At 43.7% G+C, this 22,533-nt stretch overlaps 1 protein-coding gene across 4 annotated transcripts in view; it reads right to left on the bottom strand.

Annotated features, from left to right (window-relative positions):
- The window catches only part of XYLB (xylulokinase), a 1,749,028-nt gene that overhangs the window by 960,688 nt on the left and 765,807 nt on the right, over nt 1–22,533 (bottom strand). For all 4 annotated transcript variants that reach the window (XM_069647728.1, XM_069647731.1, XM_069647730.1 and 1 more), the window contains one exon: nt 11,747–11,820. In XM_069647728.1, coding sequence (XP_069503829.1) covers nt 11,747–11,820 — 74 coding nt within the window. The remainder of the gene's footprint in view (nt 1–11,746; nt 11,821–22,533) is intronic.

The following is a 22,533-nucleotide window of genomic DNA, read 5'->3' as shown; positions in this document are numbered from 1 at the left end:
AAGTAATTGTGAAGCTAGCTCTAAGCTTATGGTAAAATAGATTGCGGCAAGTGTCAACGTATAAATACATAGGAATGAGAGAATTTTGGATGTTTCCACTAAATGTATTAAAGCACATTGGACGTTAGCAAGATGGCCTCAGTTCAGTATGTCGCAGTTAAAAAACCAGACATTAAATTACAGAAGCAGAGCTCAGAAAGGCGAGGTTGGATGAGTCCCAAGAAGCCTAGGTCTTATCCAACTGGAGTAAAATGACTTTGGATACAAAATCGTGTGAGAGAACAAACTTCCTGTTCAGAAGGAATGAACATAACAAGGAAGACATCAGAGGTCTATAGGAATAAAATATTAAATACAAGAAAAGGTTTCATTGTATGTCCTCTAGTCATATGGAAGCATTAAGTTGGACGAATGAGATGGTCGCACCTAAGCAGACTGTGCTGCTCACTCCCTAATTTTCTCAGAGCTAAGAACACTCTCCAGGACGAAGTTCAAAGGCCTAATTGACAGTAGACCACTGAGGTGATGATAGATCGATATGCTAATTGGTGGGAAGCTAAAGTTAAGGCAACCTCATCGGCATCTGGAGGGCTAGCCTACAGGCTAGGTGGAAAAGTACTCAGGATGGCTAGAGTGCCAACCAATTGTAGAGGACCTGCGTATTCAGGGGTCCTATAGTGTGTAAACCAATGGGACTCCGTGTATCTAGTGATGTTCATAGTGGTAATTTTTAGAGGAAGGCTTAGTTGCCTACCTGATGTTAGGTAACCAATCACATATTTGCACTTTTTTAGACTAGTATGGATCATATACTTAGATGTTCACCCAGAGCCAATCACCCATGCCTGTAAGTTTTTGTTGTTTGCCACGTAGGATGACGTTGGTAGTGACATAGGTCAACGTCATTGATGACACATTTTGCTTATAAAAGTACTGTTTTTTCTTAAATGCTGTGAGTTTGAAGATTGAGCGTTTGCGTTGATGTTCGTTGTGCTCCCTGTTTTAGAGAATTTATAATAAAATAGTCTTCCTTTTTGTAAACTTCCTGAGTCGGCTCTTTTATTTGATGTATGAGTAAGATATGCATCCCCATCCATCTTGAGGGTAATTGCTGCTCATCAAAGGGGCTGGACTATCCAGTTCAATGGCACGGAGTAATGTAATGAAACCCTTCGTTTGGTCACATAACTCTGTTAGTGTAAAGCACAGGGAGAAGGATCCTGACAGCGTCTTGCAATCTGGATATCAAGTCGACCCGTTGTGCTAATATAGGTATTTAGTGTTCTTATCCTCTGTTACGAGAACACCATCAACTCGCTTTGTTTATGTTATTATCTTGCTACTCCCTGTATGTGATAGATACCACAGGGAGTTCCTATCTGGATCTTGGTGGTTCTTGTTTGGGCCTGCAGCCTCTAGGTAAATATTGGGCTACAAGGAAATAACTTACTTGAGAGTCTCACAGTCTTTAACGTTTTCCCCTTCTTGATTTCTCCACTACAGCTCCTGACCCAGGTTGCCCAGAACCCACTCAGAGGCACATTGGATAAGCCGCCTCTACCCAGCAAGGCGATATCCCTGGTCCGGTGTCCTCTTTGTTCCACCACCAGGGTTTGACCTTTCAGTGAGGCGCTTAGGTCATATGCTTCTGTGGCTCCCAGAAGACCTCCAACAGTGGCAGGGTAAATCCTCGGGGGAATTGGTTCGGGTCCCAACAACAGGCAGGCCCTTGCAGAATTGTTTTAACTACTTTTGGTTGCATCATTTGTGGATGTCTGGTTTGAGTGTGCACTTAACCTGCTCATGCTAACTCTCTCAGGTTAGCTCTTCTTACACATATCAGACTACCTGCCCCATAATTCCACACTCAGAATTTTGATCACAAAGATGTTGGTTTGATTTGGAACAAGGGATACACCCAGACAAAAACTATTTGAAAATGGAAGGAGTGCGTAGGAGTTCTGACCTAATATCAGTAACTCAATTGCTGCTAGCAGGCAGGGAAGTGAGGTTCTCTTAACCAAATGCAACTCTACAGTAGCTGGGATCCAGGTGCCTAATTTATGCTTATTTTGGGACAGCCACCTGACTTACTCATCACGACTGGCATGCCAGTACAGTTACTGCTTGTGATATGCATGCAATTTAAATGTGAAAAGAAATACTATGTGATATCTCAATTTAAAAATGCACCTGTGGAAGAAATCTACATATATTCTGACAGTCACAGGTTCACCTCTTAAAGGGGAAATATGCAGCCTGATCATTCCGAGGTTGATAAAGATGAATACTATTGAGTTGGATAATATTAACATTTCTTGTAAGGCAGTACATGAGAAAAGCAACAGCTTTTAGTTAATTAATGTGAAATGCAACCTCAAATGCCCTAGGAATTTCTACCGCACCCATACATATCTGTATATCTCTTTCTTTCTTACACTTATTGAGTTAGAGAGCACACCGAAGGGTGAGACTCACACAAAGTCAGCAAGACTCCTTAGGGGTGTGGGACTCACAACCACAAGTGAGACTACGCTACCAGGAGTGACATTAACATGGAACTAGTTAAACAGCTCTGATTTGCAGCTCATTCAAAACAAACGAGTATTCTCCAAGGCTTCAAGATTTGAAACTCCCACCCGATGAGTGTGACTGATAGGTAAGGTCTGAGACTTTAAAGCTCATCTGGCTGTGTGCCTTTCTAATTTGCCCACATATCTCCTGCACTTCTGAGCCTTTAATGGCTCCCAGCTGAGGCCTGAATCAAATTTAAATCTCTTTGTCTAGTCGACTGGGTTTATTGCAGCTCATGTGCATTCTATCTTCGTGAAAGGTTTGTCAAATATGTCCCCTCTAGGAACCTGCGCTCAACCAATTTATTGCGTCTTTCTGTTCTTCGGTCCACAAAGGGTGGTCAGGCTTTTTCAGTTGCAGACGCAATTGTATGGCACTCACTGCCTTTCTCTTTACGCGCAACTGTTGATGACATTACCTTTAGGAAAGTGTTAAAAGAGTTTTGATTTACTAAGGAAAGATAGAACTATCTATGCTCTTCACCTTTGATTGTTCATGGGCATGGATTTTCACAGCACCAGGACACCATTGGATCAAAGCTGCACTCTACAAGATTTGTTAATATGACATTAACAAATAAACCAGTCTGCACTCTATAATGTGAGACGTGCACCCAAATAATTGCAAAGACCATGAATTTGGTTGTACTCCAGTGCTTTAAATGGGGTGGTACTTGCCGATCCTGAGTAGCTGCACTTCTTTTATTTGAAAGACATTGTACCGGCACGTCTCAGCAGGAAACCAGTACTTTAAATGGAGACATATCGGCTCTTCTGAACATTAAGCAGGTATTTTGTATTTGCATTTTTATTAAATTTATAGCTCTCTTTCGCCAAAAAGCGGTGAACAATAAAAAGGATTTTTTTTTAAACCAAGACCTTCAAATGATACAAATGGCTCCAAATTACATCAGTAGAGAAGACAAAACAGAGAGAAGTGTACTTCTAGTAGGTAAGAGACAAAATAAACTAGAGTTTAAGATTAGTTTGAAAAATACGAAGAGATGAAGAAGAGCGAAGCAGGAGAGGAAGGTCATTCCAATGTTTAGGAGTCAACAAAGAAAAAGAACGGAAACAAGATGAAGCACAGGGAGGCTTAGGAACAGTAAGAGGAAAAAGATTCTGAGATCATAAAGAACGTGAGGGAACATAAAAAGAAAGAAAGAAAGATAAGGCAGAGCCAGACCATGAGTGCATTTAAAAACAATTGAAAGAAAGTGATACAAAAGACGAGATTCAAAGGGAGAAGTGAGATTGAAAGCAGGGAAGATGTAATAAAAGATCTAGGTGAAAAAAAAATAAAGACGAACAGAAACTTATATATGGAACGAAGAGGAAAAAGATGACAAGCAGGAAGACAAAGCAATAGCGATGAGCAATAATCAATGTGGGAAAAAACAAGAGAAAAAAGAAGACGTTTAGTAGCATGAAAAGAAAGATAGGGGCATGCACAGCGAATGTTAAACAAGGCATTGCGATCGGAACAGGCAATAGAAGAAATATAAAGAGAGAAGGGTCAAAGATAATGACATGATTGCATGCTAGACGTGAAAAGGGGAGAATAGATGGAGGAAAAGAGAGAAGCGGGAGGTAAAATAGGAGAAATTGTAGAAGAAAGAAAAAACAGAACCTCCGTTTCTGAGGGATTAAGATGCAGAAAGTGAGTGGGCATCCAGTTCTGAACAGCAGAAGAGCAGTTTGAAAACATAACATGCAACACAGAATCAAAAGAAGAGAAAGATAGAAAGATCTAGGTGTCATCAGCATAAAGATGAGAAGAAAGATGGAAAGAGGAAATAAGGGCAGAAAGAGGAGCAGTATAGAGAGAATAAAAGAAGATGACTAAGTACCAATCCTTGGGAGACACCATAAAGAAAAGGGAGTGAAGAAGAAGAATTATCAGCCCAGGTGACAGAGTGGGTTTATTGTGACAGGTATGAACGAAACCATTCAAGAACAGACCCAGAAATACCTAAAGTGGAAAGAGAGGACATAAGAAGAGAGTGATTGATCCACAGTGTCAAACGCTGCAGATAGATAAAGAAGAATAAGAATAGAAGAAAGCTTTGAGTGGCGAGCGGAGAAAAGAAAATTAGAAATGTGAAGAAGGGCAGTTTCAGTGGAATGAAATGGGCAGAAGCCTGACTATAAATGTGAAAGAAGTGACTGAAGACTCAAATGACGAGTTACCCGAGTATAGGCAGCCCATTCAAGAATTTCTGAGAGAAAAGGTAGACAAGAAATAGGACGGAAATTAGCTGGGGAACACTGGTCAAGAGAAGGTTTTTTCAGAATAGGAAGAATAGATGCATGCTTGAAAGTTTCAGGGAAACAAGAATGTGCAAAAGAAGAGTTCATGAGGGAAGTAAGATAAGGAAGTAGATGGGGATATACTTCAGAAATAAGAGAAGAAGGAAGAGGGTCAGAAGGAGACACAGAAGGATGAGCACGGCTCAGAAGAGCAGAAGTATCAAGATCTGTAAGAGGAGAAAAAGATGCATGGAAATAAAGTAATGGAGAAAGAGGAGAACAAACAAAGTCAGGGAAGGAAGGAGTAAAAGCAAGAAGGAGATTAGCTACTTTAGATGTAAAGTATTACAGGGTTGTTAGACAAACCTTGTTGATTATTGGTCCTGGTGGGTGGTTGTTACCCCTGTGTTATAGCCATGAGTTTAGTTGTTCCAGAGTATAATAATAGAGGAGCAAAAGTCCTGACTTGTTGTCATCAGTAAAGTTTTTAATGTTGTTTCATTCATAAAAAATGTGACCTAGTAAACATGGTAAGTACAGGTGAAAGAGGAAAAGCCAACGCGTTTCGACCGTAGTCTTAGAAAAGGCAGAAAAGGAATAGGTGATCCTGTATAAGATGTGGTGCCTGGTAATGGTCTCCCAATTAATCTGGGCGGAGGGCTGGTTAGCCAATCTTCGAGCGGGCTGGTTAAGCTCTTTGGCTCAGTCAGGACATTTGCCCCTCTATTATAATACTCTGGAACCAACTAAACTCATGGCTATAACACAGGGGTAACAACCGCCCACCAGCACCAATAATCAACAAGGGTTGTCTAACAACCCTGTAAAACTTTCTTTGGGAACTTTGGAGTTTTCTTGTTCCTAGACAAACCATGTGCCAGGACGCAGGTCGTACCACAGCAACTAACTAACCACACCTGTAAGCACAGGGGCCCGTCAACCATAAACTCCAACCAACCGAACTTAGATGTAAAGTAGTTTTCAAAATCAAAAGAAAGATGAGAGCACAGAAGGATCTGGGGATTTTGGAGAGGATGTTGAGCAAAAGCTGATAAGATGACGAGGGTGGTGAGATAAGGAAAGTGTGATTTCAGAGAAATAAGATTTATTAGCAGTAAGCAGAGCCAAATCAAAAGAAGAGTGGAGCAGTGAAAGTGTAACAAGATGGGAAGGAGATCGAGAGCTTTTCCAAAGCAGCTCGGCTTTACGCAAACTACGGCGGAGAGAAATAAGACTAGAAGTGAGCCAGGGCTATGAAGTTTTACGACTCAGGGAAAAAGAATGTAAAGTAAATGTAGAATCCAGTACACAAGAATGTTGGGTACTAGCAGCTAAATCAGGAGAAAATGAAGAAAAAAGCAAAGTTGGGGGAAAAAACACCACAGTGATGAGAGAAAAGATGTGGAGTCAAAGGAATAAAGGTTACGACACATAAAGGTAGTTGAAGTGGGAACAGACAGAAGAGAGGGAGAAAGGGAAAAAGAAAGAAGTAAATCACCTGAAGCATAAAAAGGAAGAGAGGAAACTAGAAGAAGAGGGGAAAAAGATGAGAATATTAAATCAGGGCAGGAACCAGACTGATGTGACGAGGGAGAAGAAAGAAAATGCAAGTGATAACAGTCAGAAAGAGAAAGCAGCAACGGAAGTAAAGCGTTAGAAGAAGGAAAATTACAATCCCCAAGAAGAAAGAAAGCGGAAGAGGACGGAAGAAGATGGGAAATAGGAAGATCAAGATGTTCAAGAAAATCTGTAGCTGGGTAAGGAGGACAATAAACAACAAGAAGAGAGACAGAGAACGTGTTGGAAAAGGAAGAAAAATGATATTTGATCGAAGGAAAACTAGGAAGATTAGAACAGGGAGATAAAAAGAGTCCAAGAGTAATTAAAGAGGATTCCAGTGCCCCCACCCATGCCTAAGTGGTCGGGGGTATGAGAGAAAGAAGTGGAAAGAGTGTGAAGAAGAGCAGGAATTAAAGAATTATCAGGAGTGCTGCAGGTTTCCGTTAGACAAAGAAAGTGGAAATTAGAACGAAGAAAAAGACTCTAATGTGATTTATTGCAAATAGAACAAACATCAGGAGACCAAAGTGGAAATGTGGAAGAGCATCGTGAGAGATAAGAGGACAGGACAGATTAGAAGCTTTACGTCGCCGAGCAGAAGGTAGCATTACAAAAGTGTGGTAGGCTGTCCTAGATGGGATAGGACAAGACATAGAAGTAGAAAAAAGGATAAAAAGAGAAGAAATAGACAGGTAAGTGACTAATCAGCATATGGTTTGCCACAAATGGGAATACATAATGAAAGCCTTCTCTGTGATAGTGAGTACCTGCACTTCTAGGTTTACATTTCAAGCACTGTTGCACTCCATGCCTTTCCTTGACTATCACACCTTTTCGTTTGTACCCCCTTAGTGTGTTGTGCAATGCTCAGTTATTTCTGAGCCAGGTGTGTAATTTATACATTCCATCCATACAGGGTAAAAGAAAGACAATGGAAAAAAAGAAAGATTGAAAGATAAGAGGAAGAAAGAGATGCTACAGATTTTATACTGCATTCTGCTGCCATATGCATGGCCTCTTGGCATTCTGGCAGATCTGTAAAAGAGGTGCCTGGGTTTGGTTAGTGGGTGGAAGAGGGGAAATGCAAGATAGCTTGGCTGTGTCTTGATACATGACTTTTCGGGAGTATGCCACTGCTGCCTGTCGGTCTTTTTCTAGGTGGTGTGTTTTGAGATCACTTGAGGTACCTTTGGTCGTGTGTTTGTGTGGAAGCATTTGATTGGAAGAGTGAAATATTAGTAGGTTGGAAAGGTTTAGCATTCTGATGCTTGATGTCTGTTGGGAGTGTGGGACAATTGCCATATGTGGTGAGTGACTTAGTTGATATTTGAGTTTTGGAATGTAGAAGTTGAGCATGTTGGTAAGTAGAGGAAAGGGAAGAAAGCAAGAAAAGGAAAAAATGAAAGGGAGGAAGAGAGAAGTTAAAGGAGGAGAAGCTAAAGGGGGAGGAGTGAGGAGCATGAAGGGAAGGGAAAAGCAAATGTTTGCCACATAATTACTGGGGAAGCTGCAACAGTTTTAATGCATGCAGTACTAAAAGGCCTTTTACTCTGTCACTACCTCATCTCCACACACTGCCATCGCTGATGGGACTAAAAGCTCACGTCTGTAGTCCTGCATTGCCTACTTGTAACCCGCACCAACATAGTGGCTCCCAGTCAAAGAGCGTATCTTGTTTAAGACCCTCACTATCACCCGTAGATGCCTATCCCAATCTGCTCCAAGCTACCTTGCGAAACAAATACATCCACTGCATACACTCAGACCAAAACGAGACATGTACATACACACACTCTCAATTCCCACCTTCAACAGAACCAAAGCCGGCTGGTCGAGCTTTGAAGTCCTAGCACCAAAATCTTGGAATTCACTACCACCTCAATTGAGGTCGGAAACCTCGCTTTTGGCCTTCAGAAAATCACTGAAGACCACCTTATTCAAATAAGCTTCTTTCCTGCTCCACTGTTCCCATGTAACCTTGGAACATGAGCAAGGCCTAGAACTAAACATGCTACAATGCACTGCCTCAACACTGTATTTATGTCAATGCTAACATTGTTCCATGACAAGTGAGCTCTCTGTAACAATGCCATGATGCCCCAGGGCAGCTGCGCGCTTTATAAATGCAAATGAAATAAAATAAATAAAATTGTTTACTATCCTTAGACACCAATGTAAATTTTCATAATACAGCTGTGTGGATTTTCCTTTATTTAGTGTAATATGGTCTTGCTACATATTGTGACAAATCTGGACTGTTCGACCCTTCTCCCCTGGGGGGAGCAAGCCCCTTTGAGTCTAGGTAGGTGAGCAAGACCCCCCGCTTGTGATCTGGGACCTCACTAGTAGTGACTCCCCTCCAGGGGACAAGAACTCCCTTTCCTATAAGGAACGCCTTATCAAGAATACACTGTCTGTACAAATGGGACGAGAATGTTAGTTCTGTTTTCAATCCAACAAATAGTGACATTGCTTCCGCCTCTTTGGCTTCAAGTAATGCTAGTTTCCACTTGAACTCAACAGTCAAAGAGGAACGACAAATACGGCAGCAGAAATAAACTGACAAGGAACCTTGAATGGAGGAAAAAGAATCTGCTATACCACGGAGCCAGCGGTAGCATGGAGTAAGAGAGGGAGCAAGGAAGGACTCTGTAAGGCTGGCACCAAGAGTGGCAAGCCAACCACAACCGAGACGGAAGGACCGTCTCTCCTTGTGGCGTGTCCACGTTGCAGCCTTGGTGGGTCTGGGGTCCGCAGAACAAGGCCAAAACCAGGATAACATGGAGGAATTACTCTTCCTCACCGATTACGAGGAAGGAGACTGCCGAGACGCACAGAGCCCAGAAAGCACAAGCTGATATACCGAAGAAGCCGGAGAGGAGGACCAATAGAAAGCGGAGACGCTATCCCACTGGAGCAGACCCTGCGATAACAAAGGTACCAGGGTTGCCCAGGACAGTGGGAGGCGAGTGGAACGAAGAGAGCAGGAACTTAAGACTGGTTACGAGTCCTGAACATTGGCCACGATCAAAGAGATCAGCCAAGCTAGAGAATCAGAGGGATCAGGAGAACCCTACCGAAACAAGTGACATTGTACATGATCTGAGTAGAAGCGAACCTGGAGGGTTCAAACAAGCAAAACCAAAGCCAAGACGGGAACAACCAAACTGGTGCAAAAGGGATGAAGGATTCATCAATCCATTAAAAGGATATAAGACTTTGGATTCATATCAAGAGTTCCAACTTTGCCTAAGGAAATTAAAGGGGGAGTTGAAGAGCCTTCTTTGGTGAAATCACAATGCATTTTATTTGGAACTGAGAATAATAGCCCAACAGATATCGCCGAAAGTGAAAATTGCCCTTGACTACACCACCGCATTTACCAATAGGTGAACCAGGGAAAACCTTAGGAAACCTGTATGTCTAGGTTTAGGACTTAAACACAGGACTGGGAGAATCGCCCTTGCCATCTGCTACTTGTGGGTGGTAAAAGAAAAGCTGTCTAAATGTGCTGCTATATAAGTAACATTTCTCGGTGATAAGCACATTACATGTGTTCACTTTTTAAGCCTCCTTGGTGTGGAGACAGGCATCCGCTAGTATTACAGATATTCAATCCTTTCCCCTCATTCACAGATCTGTTCACTAGTCAAAAAACTCATTAGACTGTTTTTTTTTTTTTACAAATGGTAATGCAGTCTTTTTTAATCGTCACCAGTACACTCACATGACAAATTTACGGTTATTATTCGGAGTTGGGATTTTTTGCAGCTATTATGTGCATCAACCCATATTCTTTCCTTTTTCAGAACACATTCATGCTTTTCAAGTGTGACAAATTGTCATTGAAGATCTGTGTTGGCTTTTTGCCATGGGGTGCTGGAAGCTTTTTTGCATTCATGGCAGCTGCTTGTGGCTGCTTCGACGTTTCATTAAACGTTTTAAAAAAATGAGAGAAGACGATACAAATGTTTACGGCTCAATAGCAAACCAGGTTCCCGCGCGGCGAGCAAACCACCGCTGATAAAAAAGCACATTATGGCGAATCTGTATTTTCGAACCGCAAGTATGTCAGTGAGTTAGCAAAAAGATTAGTAAATAATAATCTTCTCTTCTGACTTCTTTATTGGTGAGAGGGGCCGCCTGCCTCGAAACACGTTACCTAACCTGCCTCAGCCAATCACCATGGCCTATTGAAACCCAATTAAAAACGAAATGCTCAAGGTATAACGGAATCTGACGTGAAAAGTAAGTTTACTGAAAAAAATTGCTGTAAAAAGGAAGAAATTATAATGGTGTTTGTTTACAAAAATGCACTTTGTTTTTTAACAGGTTGTCATGCCTTCTTCTGATTCATACAACTAAATACACATAACATATACTTGTGAACCTAGAATAGGTAAATAAAAATAAATGCTGTAGTAAAATTGTGTAGCAAGTCACAGCAATGCTTTAAAGAAGTGGTTATGGGGGTTATGCAGGTATCCCCAGTAGTCTTATTTCAACGGAGCCAGGTTTTGTGGGTGAGTGTTAAGAATGGGATTTCTGAACTCTGACCTGGTGAGCAGAGGTTCAGAAGGCCAGCCTAGTTTCTTGGCACAGGGTAACCTTCTGGACAAGCCAGACCAATCAAGGTAGCTATGGCGGCAGTCAAGACTAGGTCTAAGGAGGGGTGAGGGTGACTGAAAGACCTCAATGAGCACACTGAGCAAGGACACTTACAAATTTTTCCCAGACAGGTTTATATATCAAAAATATAAACACATTTATTACAGGGCCTTTGTAACTTCAACACACAGTAAAAAAATCACAGTAGTACTATCAAACCAACACAATACTATCAATATAAAATATATACAAGACCAATAGAGTCTAAATGGTTAAAGGCACAAAATGAGCCTTCTACAATGATTTTACTTATACATTCTTGAATTTGTTCTTTACATTTGTACCTTTGTTCCTTTCAAAGCACCATTCCATTACCAAATTTCACCACCTAAAATATTTCTGATATTGCGGCAACTGGGAGCAGTATATGACAAAAAGACCTGCCACCATTTCCTTTGTGGACAACTTGAGTATAAAGTTTGAGGACTTAGCTTTACAACGCTTTAGTTTCAGGCCCTTGTATTCTTACTTATGAAGATAGCTCTAACGAATTAAGTGATTTTCTGTATTTAGTGGTCACTTGTCTTTAATTCTGCTTTAGGGGGCCTGGGGGGTAGGGGGAAGCCTTATTACACAATACTCACTTATTTGCCAGCCAGAGTGCACTAAGATTTATGGAGTTGCTGTGGTGAAATGTGATTTTCTTATATGCAATAAAAACCCTGCAGAAAAAAGAGATATTGCATAGTATTTACCTTCTGGTTTTCCGCATTAAATCTGTGCACCCCAACAGCTTGAGGGGTGATCTCCAGGACATCAAAGTAAAAGCCTAAAAAGCACAAACCAAAATGGACATGTTAACTTAGAGACAGTACATTTCAGGGCGAGATTCAAGTTAAGATCAGGCAAATGCCTCCAATAATTTCCTAAACAATGAAATGCTTAGTTGACATTATACAATTTGCATACCACCTGTACTAAACATCAACTGACATAAAAACAAAAGCAATTTTGTATTATTTAATTCAATATAGGATAGAATGAAAAAATGCATATTCTGCTGACTGAAAACAAATTCATGTAATTTCATAAAGCATAGATTATAACTGTTGGCGAGTGGAAAACCAACTGTCACATAGTGAGATTAGCCAGTAGTCACATGACCGAGTCACTCTACTTCCTGCCGCACATACTTTGTTACTTTGGAGACGGAAGTATTAAACTGATCGCTTCTCCTCTGAATTTCCGCAATTTCATTTAACTGGGCAAGGCTGTATGTAATCACTGTCATAGCCTTCCAACTATAAACTCGGTTATGCATTTCTCTGCTTTTGAAAATGATATAGTTTAGAAACATTAACAAAACTGCATTTCTTGTAACCAATGTTTTTTATTGTGCTGGTTGTGACAAGGCGAGTAACCTAACTTTGTTAAGAGGGGACAGGAACCCCTCTCAGCTGGGGATGGGAATCCTACCAGGAAGGAATCCAGAGCCAGTCTTACCCCTTAGGACGACGGTACCACCAAAAAGGTCCTCAATTCCTGTCCCCATGCCCTGTGTCAGTATATTTGCTTGCAGACCCTTCATCCACAGCCTTGCCTCATGGGGTTCATACTGGCCAGTGCCTTTCTGTTACTTTTGGAGTGCCTGCATCCAAAGTCAAGAACGCAGCCACAACAGAAGAGAAACTAGCTCCATCACTGTGACAAAATTGGTTGCAGAACGAGAAAACACTGCCGAAGGGGAACAAAGTGAAGCTGTCGAAGAACACCAAAGGCACCAGCACTGTGTGACAGAGAAAGAGAAGCTGCAGTCCAAGAGCACAGAAAGTCTTGCTGAGCTGCCGGAGGGAGAGGGCGAACCAGCAAATGAGCACACACGCCACCTGGATCAACAGGAATCAGAACCCACTCACCCTGAAGAGACTTACCAGTAGGGGCCCGGAAAACAACCATGAACATTGGTCTTCCCAGGCTGCTAGGCCAAATACGTGGCAAGCCCGAGCAGCGAAACTGGGCAGGGCTTGAACCCTTTTGAAGAATTTTCCTTGCACATTCACACCAAGGAAGGGGAGACAGGACAGGCTACACACAGGGTCGCATCCATCGAGGGGGATGGGGGATAAAATAAAACAGCTGGCACAAAGTGTAGGTTTTTCGGGAGCGGTCAAAGGTGAAGGATGACCAAAAGACCAGCACAAGGAAGGAAGGAGCAGCGGCTTGTGGGGGAGATTGGTAAAGCAGGTAAGGTATTAGCTTAGGAGTGGAAGTGGTTCTGCAGAGTGAGTGTTTGTGTGATGATTGAGTAGATGTTGGTGTAAGAAGTGAATGTGAATTGAATAGTACATGGTGAAAGGAGGGTGTATAAGCAGTTGGTGGGAGGAGAGTAGTAGTTGGAGGAGGAGAGTAGTAGTGGAAATGGGAAAGCAGTAATGAGAGGAGGAGAGTAGTAGCGGGAGGAGAGTACTAGTGGGGGGAGGAGGAGAGTAGTAGAGGGAGGATGAGAGTAATAGCGGGAGGAGGAGAGTAATAGTGTGGGGGGGAGTAGTAGTAGAGGAAATGAGTAGTAGTAGAGTGTGGTGAGAAGAGAAGTATCATCTAAGGGTGGAGGTAATATCAGGAGGAGTTAATCATTGAAGGGAGGGAGGAGTGAGAGGGAAGCGGTCAGAGTAGAAAGGGAGAGGCGAGTATAAACGTGCAAGACAGCTTGAATCAAAACAGAGAAAGTGCAAGGCACAATCCAACTTCCCATTAGAATACTAGCCCTTGGATAGAGCAGAGACAGTTAGGAAGACCCTGAAGGAGATTAGACAGGCAGTGTCTTAGCGTGCCATCTACAGCAGGAGTCAGTTTCAAGACAGTAGGGGGTCAACATTCGCTTGCACTAACCAGGGGTAAATGACGTCTGGGCTAGGGAGATGAGTCAAATATAAAGAGAGGGACAGCGCTAGACCCAAATAAAAATAAATACCCTTTCTGTTTCTACATCTCTGAGTGATTTTCCTGTGCTGCCTGTGACAGCGTCTACTTTGTTTTGGACAAGTGTGATGCATATATGTTCTGTCTAAAAATCCTATTTCTCCAATGCACTCCAATTGCTGTTCAATACATTCTTCCTAACTCTCTCCACACCCCGGCCCCCACACACATCCCAGTAAGCGCTCTGCAAACCTTAGAGCTATGTTCCCATTCACTTGAAAATAAGTAAGTGTGTGTGTGGGTTGGGGGGTGTGAACTTAGTTAAAATAGCTGAGTGGAGAGGGAAAATTATGGGAAGGTTCACTAAAAGGAAGCAACCCTAGCACTGGGTTTTTCTCTACAGCAGGTGACTGAGGGGCTATTAATATCCCAAAAACTATTTCAGAAGCATCAACCAAGTGTGAAACATCTGTGTGCATCAGTGTTCCTCTTCAAGTTAAACCAATAATTACGCTCCCTCCACATACCTGTGCCATGTGTGGCAAGTCAGACATAGGAGATGGACGGACCTATGTCCTTTGCTAAACACCCTTCCCCACACATGGTAGGACTGATATTATTTACTAATCTAATACTGGTCCAAGCATAATTGGGGAAAGTGCTGGATAGTGGGTCATGTCACCAAGGGTGACTAAGTCAACCAGCCGTCAAACTCATTACCGTTGATCAAGAGACTGGATACCAATTGGACTAGAGCACATGTATAAACAAGACTATTTATTAAAAAAGAAAGGCCTCCTCTAAGCCCTACTTCTAAGAAAGGTTCCCTACTCTTAAACATAATAAACTGGTGCTCATCAGGACATCATTCAAAGAAAAACTGTCCTTGGTCGAAACCTATCATTCCTGCTATCTGCCCTACCAGTAGGAAAGAAAAAGATAAACTTTAATTGGGATAGAGTACTTCCCCCCTTGAGGTGAATTAGTGGTGACTGGTTTTCTGACCCCCTGACCCAGAGTTCCCAATGTCTTTTCTGGCCCTAGGCCTGTCATTATAGTTCAAAATAATCAAAAAGAAATGTCTCTCAGTTTTGCTCTTAGCCAGACGGTCTCGTCAGGCAGTTCAAACAATTCTATAACTGTCTCGTCTCCTGGGATGTCTTCTCCTCTGTGGAAATCACAATCATCCTGACCTGGGTTAACTGGTATTCACAACACCTAGTACGGCTCTCACGCCAGGTTGAAGTACTTTGTGACTTGGAATATTTGGGGTAATTCCCTTGCTCACTATTACTTGAGTCATGGAACTTCTTACCCCTTTGTAGAATATTTGGTCTCTTGTCCCTTCCTGGGCTCATCAGCTCTCCAACCTCTCCTTGCAAGTTGATTAACTCACTCTCTCGTGGGGTTTTTAAACTCCAAGCCCCCCATGAAGTATAGGCATGCTCAGCCTTGTTTTGCTTATCAATTAGTTCACCCCCTTGTGGAGTAATCATATTCTCAGTCCAGCATGGGCTTTGGACTTTCTCAACCTGACTGGGATTGTCAGTTTGCTCACCCCCTTGTGGAGTGAGCAAATTCTCAGCCCGGCATGGGCTCTGTTCGGGCCTCACTGCTCTCCACCTTCCTTTTGTACAAGGCAACGTACCATCTTTCCAGCGACTATGCTCGTTAGTGGATGCAGTGTCTCTGGTCAGTATGGGCCCACGCTCTGGACCTTGTACCGTTCTGCGCAGACGTGTCTCTCTTGTTGGTTTCTCACATCCGGTTCTGACGGGGTTCTGGCATTGTGTCGTTGAGATGCCAGCATGCTGCTTCTGCTGTGGTTTTGCTTCCTTCTGCTCCAGACTCTCTGGGTTCCCCTCTCCCCTTTTAACCAAGGAGCACCACAGGCTTCCGTGGCTCTCCGCCCAACACATCGATGGCGTGGTTTCCCCACCAGGCTCCTGCTGCGAAGGTGAGGCTTTCTCCTCTGCGCTGCTTTGCAAGCCAGCGTTTCTCGCTCTATTGCGGGCTCACACCTCCTGTGTTTGAATCCAGGAACCTTTATGTCCCTCAGAAAAAGTGAAAACCGTAGAGTGATCTACGGGACCATCCATGCTCAACATCTGTAATTATATTCTTGTAAGTAGTTTGGAATAGTATATGTATGAACTGTAAATATAAAGAAGACCGACAAATCTTTGTTGAGTATGGAAAATAATGTTCAATGCAATTGAATCTGTTAAACAATAACAGTGATAAGTCAGTGGGACTTTCTCCGGTCGATCACTTTACGAGCTTCACTTTTTCTGATGTTTAAATTGGTGACTTTTGACACACAAACATCGATTGCTCCTTGAGAAAGTAGAATAAGTAAATACACTTCATTTACTTTTCAATTATTTAAGTGTGTAGTCAATCCCAGTGTTCTCTTCTACTTATGTACCAATCTGGAACGAAAAGTGGGAATCCACTGGTTATGCTCTCCATGAAAGGCCAGCAACAAGTTTAAGTCAGGAATCAAGCCATCCACTCTTAAAGGACCCTGTATATGACTGCCCTGTTCACTTCCCGTATTACCAGCACACACTCGGGACGCTGAAGTGAAGGGAGGTTGAAAAAAACGGTTACTTGGGGATTCCTTGTCCTCCAAGGGGAGGGTCACATCCAGTGGGGATGCTGCTTGTCCTGTCCCCTAGGGAAGGTGTTGCATAGAGGGCTAAGCTCCCTGGATTTGTCAGACATGGTTGTTTGAGAAGGCGGTGGCCCAGTTACCGTTGCTTTAGAAACTACAACTGGAAAATGTTTTCTTGCACTGCCATCCAGAATGTCATTTGAAGAATGTTTCTTCACTTAATTTCTTAAGTGATTATGCCAAATTAACTATAGAGTAATTTTAACCAGTGTTTTCACAGAATTTCAATTTTTGTAATTATTTAAAATATAATGTCTACAGAACTTCCAGGGCATCTATTGTGGTCATTTTTGCTGGGCACTTTGTGTTGCCACCCTGGCCACGGCTTGTGGCTAATACCGTTGGCCACTTTGCTTGGGACATGGCCGAAGCAACACAATGTGGACACTTGATCTGGCTTGAGATTATGCACTTTAAGCAGTTTATGGTTCCATGGGTCACTCACCAAGGCCAGTGTGCTATGTGCCCACAATGGATGTAACAGGCCTTCAGCCAAGCACAGTGGACAGTTACTTTGAGTGATTTGGAAGGGCGTAGGGCTGGACAGAGTGGCCACTGGTCATGGCTAGTGGACCACTGACATGAAATGGGGGTAAACTGGCCACTGTGACTACCTAGATGCATCTAATAGCCAGAGGTCTCCAATGGGGGTAAACTGGCCTCTGTGACTAGCCAGAGGCATCTACTAGCCAAAGGAAGCTTTGCGGCCATGGACCCAGGAAAAGGAGCCACTAGCTTGGATGCAGGCCAGACTCGGTGGTCACTGTTGGTCACTGTTGGTGATTGGGCTGGGATTGGCTGCAGGACCCATGAACCACAAAAGTCCTGCTTAGTGGCCAGAGGGGTCACTGAGCATGACCACTCAGCCATAGACCTGAAATGGTGGTAATTAGCCACTAGGCCTGGCCACAGAGAGGCACAGCATGACCAAAGTCACTGCCCCGGCCAAAGAGTACACTCATCAGTTTTCTATGGACCTACATTGAAAGCCGGCCAGGGCAATGGGTACTTTGGATTGGCATGGTCTGGACTGGGGCATAGCCAGTTGACCACTGACCTGCAGTCGGGGTATAGTGGCCACTGTGACTCACTGCAGGCCATGCCCAAAGGCTACATTGGGTGGCATGCAGGGGCTGGGGCAAGGCCAGTAGCCCGACAATGCACAATGGGGTAAATATAATCAAAGTGCCAGACCACAGGTCAAGCCAATGGGTACTTTGGGCAGCTTGGCAGAGTCTGGGCATGGTTGGAGGCAAGCCCAAGGAAATGTGGTCTTTGGCCATGGCCAGTGACCCATAGACCTATAGTGGGGTAAAGTAGGTACTGAGCATGGACTCAATCCATTCCAAGTGGCCACATTGCTTGGCTTAAGCAAGGCACAGCAAATTTGCCATAGGGCAGGGGCTGACTTGCTCGCAATTAGTATACATTGCACCTGGACACTGGCAGAGGTCGTGCTCAATAGGTGCTGTAGATGTGATAGTGTATATCTTTAAAAGAACATTGAAAGCCGTGAAACAACTTTGGTAAAGTGGTGCTATAGTTACATGGCCTTATAAAAATGTCTGAAATTCTGTGAAAAATCTTTAAGGGATGTTATGGTTGAAGCACACAGAAACAAAACCCAAACAATTTGCCAGTTCTGGTTTCTAACGCAACCATAACTCGCCCACTGCCATGCACTTTATGATGTTACATATGCCAACACAAATGAAATGTAAGTAAGTACATTTTGATCTGGACTTCAACAACTAAAAGTACATCAAAACATTACATCTGAAATAAGTAAGGATTTCAGTAATTTCTTTTGGGTGGAGAGAAGGTAACAAAGCAAAAATACCATGGACAATGCTGCAGTGTTCAGTCCGTAAGGGAAGTTTTGGTTTCCCCAAAATAAGACTATATCAAAGGGCATATACGTCACTTAGCTTACTTATTGGCTTGTTACAACTGTGAAGACGTACCAAATTGGGCACTTACTGAGAACAGTTCTGTCCATCCAACTCTGTTAAAGTTGTATCCATGTATAATACATTTTCTATCGACATATGTGTAAGGAACTCATGGTGGCAACAGTAAAGATGGACACAAGTGATCACAGTTCAAGGGTGTTTATTGAGCAATGAATGCAGGGTGGAATAACACCTAACCTAAACCTAAATCTAAGATGGGAGCAAGCTTTGATGATTAAATAAAAATAAGGCAGCTCTAGTGGTGTTGTGTCAAAATGAAAAGAGGCTCAAAAAAACCCATTGCCAACCCTTACGCTAACTACAAAAAGAGTGTGGGATAGGATTCATAAGAAAGAAATAAGTGTTCACAAATAATGTGTCCATATGCAGTGGTCAGAGTCTCCCTTCCCCATGTTTAGAGCACGGGACAAGGTGGACCTCCTGAGCACAGCACACACTCAAGCTTTCCCAGCATGAGCCAACAGTTCCGTACCAGCTATCAGGTTCTTCGATGGTTAAGTGTCTTTTCAATAAAAGGTCTCTTGCCTTTGAGGCCCGACGTATCCAACAAACACACACAAAGTTCTGCTTCACGTATAATTTGGGTGATGGCTTCACCCCTGGGTCTCCCTCTTCCAGGCGCAGACCCATCACAAATCGTATTCAACAAATCAACCAAACAGTTCCGTTTTTCAATGAACTTTGAGTGATAACTTTCCATCCCTGGATTTCCCACTGCCGGGCTCGGACCCAAATGACAAGGATGACAGTTTGCTTCCCCTGGTCTTTCAATACTTCTTGTATTTACAAATCTTAATATATTTTTTTTAATTCTTCAGGCTTCGCCCCTGGGTCTCCCTCTTCCGGGCGTAGACCCTTCACAAAGTGTTTTCAACAACTCAACATTGGGTGGTAACTTTCCACCCCTGGATCTCCCTCCTTCGGGCTCGGACCCCTTTCAAAGGTCAGCCTTCCCCTTCCAGGTTCACTATGGCTTTTCTTACTTTCTCGAGTCTTAATGTCTTTCAAACAATTCACTGTGGACATCCCTCAATCAGGTTCACTCCTGTCAACACGCTGTTCATAGGGACTTCGGGCTTCGTCCCTTTTCGTCAGCATCCCTCCGCCGGGTTCAATCTTGCCAACTTCGACCAAACACTGTTCATGCGCTCATTTCACCAAGCAGGATTAATTTCCCTTAGCTACGCAATCATCTGTCGGACAAAGAATTTTGACGGTACAGAGGATTTTACAAGACCCCTGTATGACCACTTTGATCTCCTTTCACCTTTTCCCAAGGCCTTCTGGTTACGGTAGTTTCTACCTTCGGGTAAACTTTGTGAGCACCCACGTGGTGCTGGACCCCTCTGTTGCTGCTTTTCCCCCTCTTTTATCAATAGTTTCTTTATGATTCTCCTTTTGCCTCTTCCCAAGGCCTTCTGGTTACAGTAGTTTCTACCTTTGGGTAATTGGACAGAGTTTCCTTCGTGAGCACCCACACGGTGCCGGTCCCCTCTGGTGCTGGTTGTCCCCCCTCTTTTATCAAGAGTTTCTTTATGCTTGTTCAAAAGTTCAAATTAGCTGTTGGCTATTTATCGTTCAACACCTTCGGTTTTTTATCGGCTCTTCCCTCGACTCACCGGCTGTGATGAACCGCTTGGCTTTGTTCTCCTTTGAGTCAAGGTTGGTACCACAGAGACCTGCATCTTTCCCAGACTTGGTTATCAGTGGCGGAGGGTCTCATGTACCGTAGACATCTGCTGCAACACATGCTGCTTATTGTTTGCAGACTTATGATTCCCCCTGCAGAGGCTTCACTGGCCTTGGTCAGAAAGGACAAGGTTGCTTCTCTCCTTGTCACCCTCTCGCTCTGCGCCGTCATTCTCCTCCTCTAGAATTGCTCCAGAAGGGCTTGCTCTTACTCAGAAAGGAAAGCATCAAGCTAACTATGCTATTCCATGGTTTGTCAATTCCACCTGGTCAAGTCAACCCTCTGCCATGGTTGCAGTTAACAGCATGATGTCTGCTCCGTTTCCCCTCTCTAGAGGAACTCGACAGGCCTGCCCCATTTCTCCCCTCTTGTATGCCCTTGCAATGGAGCCCCTAGCCATAGCGATAAAGCAGCACCAGGGGATCACAGGGATTCGTTGCTGGGATCTCGAATTTAAACTCTCACTCTTTGCTGACGACATCCTAGCCTACCTAACCAATTTAAAAGTCTCCCCCGAGGCTCCTGGACCTAATACAGTCCTTTGGTGTCTTCTCCGGGCTAAAAATAAACCCATTGAAATCGTGTGTAATGCCAATAGGAAAGGACGATAGAGACATTGAGGCGGGGGGGATGTCAAGGGGTATCAGAATTGAGTGCAAATCCATCCCATACCTGGGAGTCCTTCTCCCAAGAGACTTGGGAACTCTCTTTGAGCTAAACTTCCCCCTGCTCTCTCCAGGATAAAAGCACATCACCAACAATGGGCCCCCTTAACCCTTTCATGGTTTGGGCGCATGGTGTCCATAAAAATGAATATCCTCCCCCGGCTTCTCTACCTCTTCACCTCCCTTTCCGATTGCCATACCTGAGACATATTTTAGATCTCTCAGTTCCATGGTGCATCGTTTTTTTTGGAACAGTAAAAAGTCGAGGGTTAAACACGAGACCCTGAAACTCCCAAGATTCATTGGGGGTTTTGGCCCCCCAGATTTCTGGTAGTACCACAAGGCGGCCCAGCTCAGGGTAATGCTGGAGCACATGAGGGACGAGATGCGAACCTATTGGACTTACATAGAAGATGTCCACACACACCCTAGGAAAGTGAGAGACCTCCTATGGTACCCTAATAAAGACCTCCCTGACCCCATTAAAAACCACCCAACGCTATCAGTGTTATGGGCGCTATGGAAACGTGACAAGGTTAATGCAACCCTTTCTTCCTGACCCTCTCCCCTGTCTTCCCTGTGCCCCCCCCCTTGTCTTGGGTAAGATGGGACTACGAGGCATGCAGAAATGGTCAGACTCGGGCTTAGAACGGGTCGACCAACTCTTCTGCCAAAACGCCTTTATTCAGTATGATGAGCTAACAGAAGCCATGGGGGGAAATCCAATGTCGATCTTTAAGAACCTGCATGTGAAGGGAATCCTAACCAGCCCCCACTGGGGCGAGGACCTGGCTCGTCCCCTGAAACCCTTTCAAAAAGTAATCGCAGAGTCTTCCTCGAGGAAGGGGTCCCTCTCCAGGATCTATAAGGTCCTAAATACAGCACAATTGGAGGGTAGACAGGGCTTCAAACACTTTTGGGAGGAAAAGCTGGGGATGGTGATGGAAGAGAAGACCCGGGCAAAACATTTTGTAGTTCTTTTTTCGGGCCCCTTGTATACCTCGGCAATAAAACACAATTTCAAGCTCCTCCACACATGGCATCTCTTCCCTGACAGGTTTTCTAAAATGTTTCCCGGAGTATCTCCCTTCTGTCCTAGGGAGTCGGGCAGCAGGGATCGTGGTATCACTTGTGTTGGGAATGCCCAGATTTACTGGTCTGAGCACTTGAGTTGGATCAAGGATATTTATTTATTTATATAGCGCGCAAGCAGCCCAGGGGCAATGAAGCGCTGTTACTTGCAAGAACTTAGTTACACAGGTAAAGCCATGGTAGCGGTCGTTGACACATTGTGAATACTACAAAACATCATACTGTTGTTGCAGATATTGCACATAGTCATTATATTACAACTTGTGCAACGGGTAATATGATAAGTATTCATGCTGATGTGTAGGGCCTTATGTGAAGAGGATGGTTTTCAAGGCTTTGCGGAAGGTGCTGAGGGAGGCCTCAACTCGGATAGTGGGAGGTAGGGCATTCCAGTGAGTGGGTGCGAGATAAGGGAAGCTGGATCCGCCCGCTCAGGCTCTTTTTACTAATGGCACAGAGAGCATGTTGGTATACGGTGATCTGATTGGCCTTGTAGTGGAGACGGGGTGGATCCTTTGTGAGAGGT

The sequence above is a fragment of the Ambystoma mexicanum genome, chromosome 2q, assembly GCF_040938575.1.
Source record: "Ambystoma mexicanum isolate Mex_15411 chromosome 2q, UKY_AmexF1_1, whole genome shotgun sequence".
Taxonomy (NCBI): domain Eukaryota; kingdom Metazoa; phylum Chordata; class Amphibia; order Caudata; family Ambystomatidae; genus Ambystoma; species Ambystoma mexicanum.
This window is presented reverse-complemented; position numbering and strand designations above follow the sequence as displayed.